General features: G+C 53.1%; 1 protein-coding gene across 1 annotated transcript; it reads left to right on the top strand.

The window, feature by feature from the left end:
* Positions 1 to 203: 203 nt before the first annotated feature.
* Positions 204 to 5,069, top strand: MMGT1 (membrane magnesium transporter 1). Its single transcript, XM_074600114.1, has 4 exons — positions 204 to 353; positions 824 to 876; positions 1,792 to 1,895; positions 2,836 to 5,069. Exons 1-4 carry the CDS (start codon positions 272 to 274, stop codon positions 2,996 to 2,998), a joined length of 402 nt encoding a protein of 133 aa, XP_074456215.1. The 5' UTR covers positions 204 to 271; the 3' UTR covers positions 2,999 to 5,069.
* Positions 5,070 to 12,015: the final 6,946 nt, after the last annotated feature.

Genomic DNA, 12,015 nt, shown 5'->3' with positions numbered 1-12,015 from the left:
AAGAAATTCTTTGCTGTGAGGGCGGTGAGCCCCTGGCCCAGGCTGCCCAGAGAAGCTGTGGCTGCCCCATCTCAATGGCCTCGGTCCCGCGTGGGAAAGGGGCGGTGCGGCCACGCCCCCGCCCCGCCGCGAGAAGCCACGCCCCCGACGGCACCAGCCGCGCCCCTCCCGGGCGCGGCCTGGCCCCGCCCCCGTCCCCCCGTGACGCCATCACCGTGCGCCGGCGGCGGGGGCGCCCCTGGTGGCGGCGGGGCGAGCGGCGGCGGCGGCGATGGCGGCCGCCTCGGTGTGGAAGGGGCTGGTGGGGCTCGGCCTCTTCGCCCTGGCACATGCGGCTTTCTCGGCGGCGCAGCGTGAGCGAGGGGCCGGCGGGGGGGCGGCAGCGGACACTGAGGCCCTGGGCGGGGGGGGAGTTGCGGCGAGGGGAGGCCCACCGGGCCCCGTCACCCCCGCCCGGCCGCCGGGGGAGGCTCCGTGGGGGGGCCGGGATGGGCCGCGGCGGCATCAGCACCATCATCAGCGTTATCATTATCATCGTCATCATGGTGGCCCGGGGGAGCCCCGCCGGCTGTGGGGGCCTTGCCCTTGCGGGCCGGGCCGCGGGGGGAGCGGAGCGGGCCCCGCCGGGAGCTGAGCCCGAAGGGGAGGGAGGGAGCGCCGCCGGGCCCGGCTTCCTCCGCCCTCCCGGCAAGGCAGGGGTTGGCGGGGGCTGCCCCGGGAGCGGGACCGTCCGGGGCCGGCGCGACCCGCAGCAGGTCCCGGTGGGGTTTTGTGTATTGGCTGTTGCTGGGGGTTGATGCGTGTGTGTGTTTCTGTCTTGTAGATCGTTCTTACATGAGATTAACAGAAAAGGAAGATGAAACGTTGCCCATAGATGTAAGTTCAAGCGTTCACAATGTTTGGAAGGTCGAATGCTGGGCGGAGGGTTTAGTCTGTCTCGGTTGCTTTGGGTTTTTTTTTTACGTGACAGGCAAGAACAAAGGGTAAAGTAGTTTTTATACTGCACTTTCATTCGAGCTCCCTCTGTCAAAAAGAACCGCGTTTTCTTATCCCAACTTCCTGCAGTGTGTTACATCTGTCAGGGAGAAGGAGCCCCATGTCCAGACCTCCCTCTCCTTCTTTAGAACTGCCCTGCAGCATCTCGCTCAGGAATTCCCTGAACGTAGCTCAGGGAGCCTGTGCGTTCCTCTCCTCCTTTGCAGCATAAACATCCTCCTCCCTCTGGCTTTTGTTGGCTGACATTTGTTTATCCACCGTGGCTGCGCGCCCGTTTGATCCCAGCACAACCTGCTTCAGGAAGAGGGTTTTTTTATTTATTTATTTGCTTGGTTTTTAAATGCCACTTCAATTATTCTCTGTTCCGTTTTTGCTTAATCAGAAAGGTAAGGAGATCAAATACCCACGACAGCCAGGCATGGCGTTTGGACCGAGCGGCAGCTGCCACCGCTGCACAGCATGCGTTGGCAGCCAGCTTGTTGCTCGGAGAGAATATGAGATCCTTAAGTGCCCGGGAACGCGGCGTTTTGTTCTGAGGCTCTTGCTGAGTGTGAATCAGTCCAATCCGTGCAACGCGGACCGATGTTGGGCAGACCAGGCTCTTCTTGGCTCCGCCACGCAGAACAGGCGGGGTATTTAATCTTCCCGTGCCTCAGTTTCCCTACTGTTGAATTGCCACCTCTGTAAAAGCACCTGCTGTCACCGCATGAAAAGCACAAGAGATGCTGGAAGATGAGATTTTTTGGGTGAATATTAAGTAATGTGTGTGTTGCATTGTGCTTCCCTCTGTTACAGATAGTTCTTCAGACTCTGTTAGCCTTTGCAGTTACCTGCTATGGCATAGTACATATCGCAGGAGAATTTAAAGACATGGATGCCACTTCAGAACTAAAAAATAAGTATGTTTTATTTCTTCTTTTCCTAAACAGCTGTATCTGCTACTGTCCCTACAAACTGAACACTGAAATAGCTCGCTCTTTAGCTCAGTCCTTCAGTGCACGTTGTAGACAATAACACTGAGAGGAATGGTCACACCTGGGAAAGCCAACAATGTCTTGAATTTCAGAGAGAGTTAGATAACCGGAACAAATTAAATAAACTTCTTGCTTTCCCTCGTCCAAAATCCTGCTGTGCGGAGTTGGTAGAGGAATGAAGGGTCTGTGTGGGAAGTAAGAGCTCGGCAGTCTCAAACTGCTGTCGTGAGATGGTCTCATAGGCTACGGGCCCGTGTGCCTGGCACAGCCTCTCTTGCTCTTTGCTTCTTTGCAAGAGTCTGAATTATTTGAATCTCACACTGAACTATTCAAGGCAGAATATCTGAAAGAGCTTAAGAAAATAAGGGATTTTGAATCGAGAGTTTGAAAAAGACAGGAAATTGGATGGGCCTCTCTGGCTACTTCCAAAAGTGCGGGGGAGCATGGGAAGTAAATAAGTTGACACTGTTGTATTTCATAGCGTTTACCTAAAACCCGCAGCTTCAGGCCCAGAAAGGGTTGGGAAGCCGACAGTAAACAGCGTCGAGGTCTTAGCACAAGCGGCAGCTGGAGTAAGGCCGGCAGGTTGGCTGGAGCGCGTGCAGTGAGCCGCAGGCCTGCCCCCGTGCTCGGGGAAGAGGGGGGACGTTCGGCTGCGGGGTGCACGGCCTCTGCCTATTGAGCAGTTGGTGTTTTTCACGCTTGGCTTCGTGTTTCAGCTTAGGAAACTTATAAATTGAGCAAGAGTTTGGGAGTCAAAACTTGTATTCCTTGTCTGTAAAAGTTGGTGTACCCTAGACCGACTCTTCTAACACCCCTGTTCTAAAAAGAGTATTAACACTGACTTTTTACATTTATTTTGAAGGACGTTTGACACATTAAGGAACCATCCATCTTTTTATGTATTTAATCATCGTGGTAGAGTATTGTTCCAGTCCCCAGACACAGTGAATTCTTCTTCAAACCAAGATGCTTTGTCATCCAGCTCGTCACTGAAATTTCGAAAACTTGAACCTCTGCGCCGCTAAGACTTTTACAGATTATAATAATAATCCAGGACACTGAGATGTAAGATTCAAGTCGGGGATGTAAACACTTTTTTAATTTCTGGAGCAGTATTTATATTGATCTTCCAGACTTTATAAAGTATATATATATATATAAACTAAGGACCTTCTTTGTACACTGGTAATGACTGAATTGTGAATTGGCAATGCAGTGTAAATTATTCTACAGTTATGCTGTGAAACCCATCTTCAAATTTTCATATATTAAACCCAGTTGCAGCTGACTTCAGTTAAAACAAAAAGCAAGCTAGTTTTTAGCGTGGTTAATGTTCTTTGACAAGAGGGAATGTCCAAGTGCTATTTATTCTCTCGGTTTGCTTGCACTACAGTTAACGGAACTCCTTCGGAAATACGGTGTGCACCGCAGCACTGAACAGCGGAGAAAGGGGCAGCGTCTCCTGGTCCTAGAACACCAAGGAGACCTGCAGGGTGGAGGCACGGCAAGTCAAAAAAGATTTGCTTTCATTTTTATTTTTTTACAATGCTGAAAAATAGTTGCGTGAAGGGTTTTTTGGTTTGGTTTGGTTTTTCCACACACTGCCCCCCCCCAAGCTTTTCATTATGACATTATTTCCTTGTTGCCCTCCTTCGTTTAACTGTGCGGTGTTGCCCCAGGTTGCCTGGGATGCGGCTGCGCGTTTGGGGTCTGCGTGGGGGGAGGCAGCCAAGCCTCAGCGGGGAGCTGCTCTCCCAGGCTCAGGCTGCTTACCCACCGGGTTTATCTTCCTCCGGTCCTGGATAGGGGAAAGGCTGAATGCACCAGATACGAGTTCCCGAGAAGTATTTAAGTATAATTAAGAAATACCCATTCTGTCGGTGGGCCGGGGGTAGGTCCAGCAGCGAGGGCTGTTTGCTGGCACCAGCATCAGCCGGTCACGGTACAGCTACCCCCTTTTCTGCCAACAGAGCCTTTCAGTTTTGATTTCTTTTTTTTTTTTTCCAGCTGAGCCCTTTGTAAATTTAAGATTACTGTCTCGATTTCATGTATTAGGACAGACGACACAGTCCTTAACTCTTACTGCCATTCTCAACTCCCCTTAGGGGCTGAATCAATGCTAAAGTTTCTCTTGGTCTGGCATTTCACCTCCCTGATGTAGCCGAGGGAGGGTAGTTCAAGATACTGATGGGGCCAACCAGAATTTTGCCTAGTGTGAGGATGTCTCAGTGCCACCGTGGAAACTCAGCCTTTTGTCCTGGCATCTGCTTTTTCTTTTTTTTTTTTTCTTTTTTTTTTTTTTTAAACTGTTAAGAACTGTCAAAGGCAAAAAGCTTAGCAAAAATACTGTGCAAACCGAAGCCTCTTTTTTTCTAGCTCTGCCCATCCTATGGAGCGGGTGCCCCAGTGCTAGAGCAATATCCATAGCTGCTGCTCTACAATCACTCTCAAGCATCTGGGTTCGATTACAAAGGGTTACCCTGCCAGCTGAAAAGCGTCTGAGCTGCCGGATTACTCCCTGAAGTGTCCTGGTTCCCCCCCTAGCTGGTGTCACAAATCAGCTCCTGCCAGCTGCTGTCACCAAAGGCCTCAAAAATAGTCTAAGTCAGCTCCCTAGTGCAGACCAAGCTCTTTCCTGGGGGAAGGGGCTGCTGTGCGGCAGGCGCTGCGTGGAGGAAAGGGCTGAACGTTGGCCAGGCGACCTTGCGAGGCGCAGAGGAGAGACAGAACTAGCGGAGGGAGGGCGAAGCCAGGCAGGGGGTCAGTAACCGATCTCCCGGGCTGTGGCTGGCAGCGAGCCCTCGGCAGAGGGTCTCTGAGCGCAGGGCTGCTCACCCCGAACGTCTAAGAAGCCCCATTTGTGCTACCCGTAAGGCTTCGTGGAGCTGCCCCAGGCGGAAGGCACCGCTGTGGGACAGGGCGAGCGGAGAACGGCACCGGGTCCGGCTGGGAACACCCCGTCCCTCGGCTGCCTCGGGTCCCCTCGCGAGGAGTAGCCGTACTCTCCATCAGTGATGGTTATATCACAAAGCTGTACAAATTATTTTTTCTTATTGATCTCGCAATGTCCAATAAAAATTGATATCCTTAAAAGTGTTTGGGAGTTTATTTGTTTCTTTCTGACCATCCCGGAGCCTGCTGCAGCAAATCCCCCATGACTGAATATTTAAAAGTGACTGCCTAGCACTGACAAGAAGCGATCGCCTTAATTACGGCCGCTCTGTGTGAAAGTTCATGCCCAGCCTGGTGTTTGTTACTAGGAGATAAGATCAGTAGGGGGAATCAAAATAGCATGTAGCTAAACAAAATATTTAGGAGGGAAATGTTACCAGCCTAGGGATCTGCCTGCCTTTGAGATGCCGGTAGTCAACGTATCTGGCAGAGCTGACGTAGGAAAGTAAGTATTTAACCATGGTAAAGGCTTTTCTACCCCGTGCTAATTCCCTGCAACCCACGCCGGGCTCCTGCAAGCTCTGGTGTCGCAGCGGTTGCTGGGGGAAGCAGTCGGCCTGCCCCCAGGGCTGGAGATAGTTAACGGCTTGGACTTGAGCAAGATCCCTTCTCACTCCCTCCTCTGCTTTTCCGTTGGGGGAGGATGAAAAGTTAGCAAAGAACGAGAGGAGTTTGCTCAACTACAGCATCCATCACGATTGCGCCAGAGACTCACCCTCCGTCTGCGCACCGCGCTGCTGCGGCGCTGCCTACCGGGGCGTAAAAACACAATAAATGAGTGTTTCCAGGAAGGGGCACCTTAAGCAGGTCCCAAAGCTGCCCTGTGCTTACCTTGCCGTCCGTGGTTCCTCACAGATGAGCTGCCCTTCTTCAAAAGCAAAACAAAAGTTGCGCCAAGAGCTCCTTCCAGCCTCGCCCACCACGCGTTTACTGCCACCGCGCCTCGAATTGCTTTGGCTACGGGACGAGAGGCTTCTGCTACATTAAATACTAAAAAAAAAAAAAAAAGTAAAAAATAAAAGTGCTGATAATTTGCATTCATTGCTGGAGTAGCGGTTTAATCAGCATTAATTTTGCTGGGGTTTTTCTCCTCCTCCTCACCAGGCAGTGGGAGTTCAGCGGGGAAGCGGTGTTTGGTTAAAGCCGAGGAGGGCAGGGGTTGCGTAGACCCTCACAAAGGTGAGAACGGGGACCACGGTTTGTCTCAGGGATCGTTCCCTGTCCCTGCCCTGTCCGTGTCAGAGGCTGGGGTGGGAGCGCGCTGGCAGGAATCTCTTTTCCTGGAGGGTTCAGGCAGGGCTGAAGCGTAGCACCGCTTGTGCAAATAACTCCTGCTCACGCTGGGTTAAAGCTTTCTCGGGAAAGCTGGTGGCTCACAGGCCCTTCCTGGCGCTCCGGAGCACCAACACAGCTCCCAAACCCCAGAAAAAGCAGGGAATGGCAATTACTTTCTACTCTAAAATGATTTTGGGCTTCCTTATCACTCACTTGGGAGTTCCCTCACCCTTCACCGTGCTGCAGCCGCCCTTCTCTGTCTCTTGACACCTTCAGTGAGGACAAAGAGGGGAGATTGAGATGAGATCTGAGGAAGAAATTCTTGGTTGTGAGGGTGGTGAGCCCCTGGCCCAGGTTGCCCAGAGAAGCTGTGGCTGCCCCATCCCTGGAGGGGTTCAAGGCCAGGCTGGACGGGGCTTGGAGCAACCTGGTCTGGTGGGAGGTGTCCCTGCCCAGGGCAGGGGGGTGGAACTAGATGATCTTTAAGTTCCCTTCCCACCCAAACCATTCTGTGATTCTAACAAAACTTCTATGATTCTATGACATTAGCTGCGGGGACAATCCTCCAGCTGGATACAGCCCCCGCCTCGAGAGTGGCACCGCTTCTGCTCCTTTTGGGGGTTCACCTGCACCAAAAGGCAGCAATTTCCCACCAGGCTCCTGGGGAAGGCTGATGTCTCCCCGCTGTCGCCATGGGAAGCCCCCATCGTCACCCACCCCCAGCCTCGGTGGGGCAGGGAGGCTGCAGCTCGCGCCGCCGTTGCCTGTGCCAAGCTGGCAGGCTGCCTGCGCGCAGGGGAGGGTGAAGAAAGGCTATTTTGAATGTTAAACAAGGAGGGGAAAAAAAACCCAACCAAACAACTTTGGTACCAGCTTTCCACAGCCAGCACGAGCAGCGAAGGGAAAACACTCCTTTGATTTGGCCTTGAGGTTCACCTTGAAGCCGTAATCACCTGGGGGAGAACCATGCCGGAAATAAATCTGGTATTCCAGCAGGTAAAAAGCCTTTTAATCGGCCCCACATCGCTCTCAGTGATACAATGTCATTTCAAAACACTTCGGACTGCAACAAAAGCTCCATCCTTAAAATGGCAGCTAATTAATTTTCCTGTCCTGCTAACTTAATCCTTTTTCCAGCCAAGAAAGGCGAGGGGGAGTTCAGGACGCAGGGAGGCAGCCGGAGCCTGGCAGCGCGAGCAGGAACACAAGCCCCAGGGCTCTTTGGCTGGGGCCCAGGCTGTGCCGTGTCATCAGGCCATTCCCAAAGGAAAAGAGAGGAGAGAAAAAAAAACACACCAAAACCCAAATATTTAAAAAGGTGATATTTGGAATATCAAACCAATGGTTCATCCTAGGCTAGAGGTCACGGGCAACCCACAGCCTCCCGGACATCGCAGCCCTGGAGTAACCCTTATGCCATGCCGAGCACCCGGTGCTGGCACGGCCCTCCCTGCCTGGGCTGGTGCTGGATCAACCAGTTTCCCCGGGATTTGCCGGAGGCACGCTGTGCTGCAGGAGGACTTCACTTTGGATTTAAAAAAAAAAAAAAATTTAAAAAAAAAAAAAAGAAAGGAAAGAAAAAATTCCCCCTCCTTCCCCAAGGTATTTCTGCTGTATATTTTATCATAGAATTGTAGATTGGTTTGGGTTGGAAGGGACCTGAAAGCCCACCCAGTGCCACCCCCTGCCCTGGGCAGGGACACCTCCCACCAGACCAGGTTGCTCCAAGCCCCGTCCAGCCTGGCCTCGAACCCCTCCAGGGATGGGGCAGCCACAGCTTCTCTGGGCAACCTGGGCCAGGGGCTCACCACCCTCACAGCAAAGAATTTCTTCCTCACATCTCATCTAAATCTCCCCTCTTCCAGTTTGAAGCCATTACCCCTCATGCTATCACTACATGCCCTTGTAAATAGTCCCTCCCCAGCTTTCCTGTAGCCCCTTCAGACACTGGAAAGTCGCTCTAAGGTCTCCCCATTCAGAGCCAGCCACCCAAGGCCAGTGCTGACGTCCTCCAAGCCCCGGTGTCCCCTGTCCCCGGGAGGGCTCCGCTACAGCGCAGGATGCAGAAGAGCTCCTGGCGCACACAGCAAATGCTGAAGCAGCGATTTATTCCCCCGTCCTGGACGCAGACGTGCACAAAACAAGACACCTGCATCAAGAAGCAATTTTGGAGGAGCCAGTTTGGCAGGAGCTCCAAGGAGCAGCTTGTTTCCCCACGTCCACATGAAGCTGTCACTCCCCAGGACATTCCGGAGCCTCCAGGGCACCAGCAGGCCTGGGCTCAGCCCCCGGCAAGGACAACCCCACCACTAGGCACCACCTCCCCAGCACAACGCAAAGCACACGGAGGGGAGAGAAGGGGCCCCATGACCCCCTCACCTTCTCCAAGCCCACCACGCTGCTTCTGGTCTGCAGCCTCCCATCACAGACAGATGGGCCCAGGGACCCGGGTGAGAGCGGTGCCATTTCAACATCAAAGTTGCCACCATCACCGTGAAGCAGAAGCCGGCTGCGACTTCAATACCGGTTTGGATACAGCTGCTTCAGATCACAAAGGAAAAGCCACAGCAGAGCGAGACCCGCCTTCACCTCACGTGGGAGGGACCCACATATCCCATGGGGTGCAAGAAGCTGCTTCATAAACCCAGGTCTGCTGCAGGTACGGCCTTGGGTTGGCCAGGGCTGGCAGGAGGGGACAATCTCTGGAAGGGACAGGCGGAGATGTCTCCTGATTCCGCATTATGTGAACAGTGGCAAGGGGAGGTCTGCAAGGCCCTCTCCTCTCTGCCCTCGCTTCTCACACCTAACCGGTAACTGCAGAGCTTGAGAGGGCCAGAAACAGGGCTCAAACCCGTTCCGGGGAGCAGAGCACTGGGACACTCTCAGCCAGGGCACAAGTTAAGACAGGAGCACTGAAAACAGAGAGGTGAGTCACGTCAGATGTGGTTCCAGGACGAGCAGAGCAGAAGGCCATCACGGCATCGCGACACCCCGCTCGCAGGGCACCGACGCTGGCTGCACGCCAAGCACCTGCGATGGCATCCCCAAAGTCACCGCCTCCACCTGAGGGGGTCCCCATAGGCATGTCTGTGCCTGGGGATGAACAGAGCAAGGCTTTCATTGCCATTTTAAACCTCTTACTAGTCCCCTATCACGATGAGAGCAGTCCCTCTTGTTTCCATGCTTTCATGGCCCCTTCTCACCCCAGCAGAGCAGGCACACCAAGTCCAGGAGTACCACGCAGACCTGGGGAAGGAGACCCTGCTCTGCTTCCACCTGCAGGAACGCAGTGTTTGGCCACCTGGAACCCAGACCACAACCCAGCTTTCAGCTGCCCGGCGAGGTCAGAGCCCCCTCGGGGTCCTGTTGTGTGCGCTTCTGGAAAGAGCCACCACTCAACCAGCCATTGCTCAACCTCTTTTCCAGCAACAGTTCCCCATCACGGCCCGGGCCGTGACTCACCGCCAACCGCCTCTCCCCAGGGCAGCCCAGGGCCAGCTGCCCGCAGCCCGTCTCACCCGGTTTCACCTGCTGCAAGCCGCAGGGATGGCCACGGCCAGGCCAGCATCCTCCTTCCCAGCATGTCTCCCAGCACGCTGAGCCCCGGCATGCCCTGCCCGCAGCCGCCTCCCGGCGAGCCCAGCGCTGCAAGTGCCACACATTCCAACTCCCCTGTTCCAACAACGCTCCTGCAGAGGGATTTGCTGAATGCAACACACTTACAACAGCCTCTTCCAGAGCTCGTCAGTCCTCCCTTTCCACTAACAATCATTTTTGATAGCAGTTTCCATGCTCTGCCTGCTTCTCGTTGGCAGAGGGAGAAGCCCTGAACGCGGGGATGCCAGAGGAATTTAAGAATACACCTTTACACAGCTGAGAAAGAAAAGGTGCCAGAGCAGCTCAGGTCAGAAGCCAGAACCCAACTTTAAAGAGGAGGCAGTAACACCACGAGCACCTACGGGCTTGGGCAACTTCTCTACAGCCTTCCCAGCTCCCTCTTTCCAAGCTCCTGCTTTTTTCCAGCCCCAGAAGCATGCTTCCAGCAAAAGGCCACCTCTGTCCTTTCAGCTCCCCCCCCCGTGCCAGAGCCAGGCTGGCAGCTCAGAGAGCACAGGGAGGAGCCCCCCGACACGCACAAGAGCTGCCAGCGTGTTGTTTTGTGGTGGGGTTTTCAACACCGGGGAAATAATTCCACGTACAAGACCAAATTAGGGCATGGATTTTATAATCATCTTTGCTCGTGCCACACTATGCGACCTTGGGTAAGTCCCTCCGTCCATCTTTAAAGACTCTCTCAGAGGAGTGCCGCAAGACTTTAATTAGCAGCCCTAAAAGTACTTGAGATAGTTTGTCTCTCTTCCAAAATAACCAACTGCAGATGAATTGGAACAACCTTATTTTCAAATTCTGCAAGCAACTGGGATCCAGACTGCTCTCAGATCAGTCACTTCAACAACATAATCAAAGTTAAATGTGCCAGCTGTGCATGAAGGATTTTAATACGCTGCATGGCCTGGAAAATAGCTCAAAGAACCAGCGTTATTTTTCCACGGCTGGGATGTCACTGTAGAGCAGCTGCATTATAATCATCTGCAATCGGCAAAATGCCTTTTTTTTATATCATTTTTTAGTCATAGGGAAGAGGACTCATTTTTATTTTTGTCCTACTTAGGAAAGCACCCTTGAAGCCTGAGATATCCACTACCAAGAGATCAGGCAACTACTACAGCAGCACGGACTGATCAAAACACCTTAAACTGTTGATGATCAAACCCCAGTTATACTGACAGCTTTAAAAACCTGTGCCCACACAGTAACTGCTCACACCACCACCACCACCTCAAGAAACACTACGTGCGTTTCAACAAACCCAGCTACCATCCAGTTCCAGTTGCCTATCGTCACATACCCAAAACCTGCGACTGCTCCAGAGCCAAGTCCCTCCCCGGGCACAACCTGAGCAGAGCCCAGCGTCCTGCTCTCCAAGGGCCACCTCTGCACAAGCAGACGGGGCACTGCTGCAAGACAAAGCAAGAGAGGAAGTCTTCTAACTCCAGCTTTTACAAAAGGCTGAATCCCTCTTTGATATAGAATCACGGAATGGTTCGGGTTGGAAGGGACCTTAAAGACATCCTGTTCCACGCCCCTGCCCTGGGCAGGGACACCTCCCACCAGACCAGGTTGCTCCAAGCCCCGTCCAGCCTGGCCTTGAACACCTCCAGGGACGGGGCAGCTACCACCGCTTTGGGCATCCTGTGCCAGTGCCTCACCACCATTACACCACATGTAATACTCGACACATTAAATATTGACAAATAAAATGTAACATTAAAATATGCACAGACTTTGGGGAAAAAAAAAAAGTCAAGAAAACAGGCTGACCACACAAATAAAGCTTTGCTCTTCTACCTACCAAAATGCTTTATAAACCTCTCCTCCCATTTCACTGCTCTGCGAGGTTGTAAGCATTTCACAAATGGGCCCACACTGTGAGGATGTTTCGCAAATAGCTGTCTGTGCCTCCTACCAGCTGCTCAGCAGTGGCGAGCGGAGCACTGGGATACAGCAAATTGCCAGAGGTTCCCAATGTTTTAAGGGACGTCGTGCCAGACTGCCTGCATTAGAGGAGTGGCAGTGATTGAGCTGACAGCAAGCATATACACAGGCCAAAGATCCAGCTACTTCCACTGCCGTTGGAGCTGATCCAGGAGCAGAAAATAGGCATGAAATTCCCGTTGCAGATGTGGAGGTGAAACTTCCCCAAGCTCTCAAAAAAACCCAAATAAATCTCCAGCAAAAATCTGATCGGGGGTTT

The sequence above is a fragment of the Larus michahellis genome, chromosome 9 (genome assembly GCF_964199755.1).
Source record: "Larus michahellis chromosome 9, bLarMic1.1, whole genome shotgun sequence".
Lineage (NCBI taxonomy): Eukaryota > Metazoa > Chordata > Aves > Charadriiformes > Laridae > Larus > Larus michahellis.
The sequence above is the reverse complement of the archived record's forward strand: the minus strand, read 5'-3'. Positions and strand labels throughout refer to the sequence as shown.

What these genes read in the sequence shown, in the direction of transcription:
- MMGT1 (XM_074600114.1), top strand. Translation starts at nt 272, where the DNA reads ATGGCGGCCGCCTCGGTGTGGAAGGGGCTGGTGGGGCTCGGCCTCTTC. An exon ending in GGCTTTCTCGGCGGCGCAGC is followed by an intron (nt 354 to 823) that starts GTGAGCGAGGGG and finishes TCTGTCTTGTAG; the next exon opens with ATCGTTCTTACATGAGATTA. An exon ending in ATGAAACGTTGCCCATAGAT is followed by an intron (nt 877 to 1,791) that starts GTAAGTTCAAGC and finishes CCTCTGTTACAG; the next exon opens with ATAGTTCTTCAGACTCTGTT.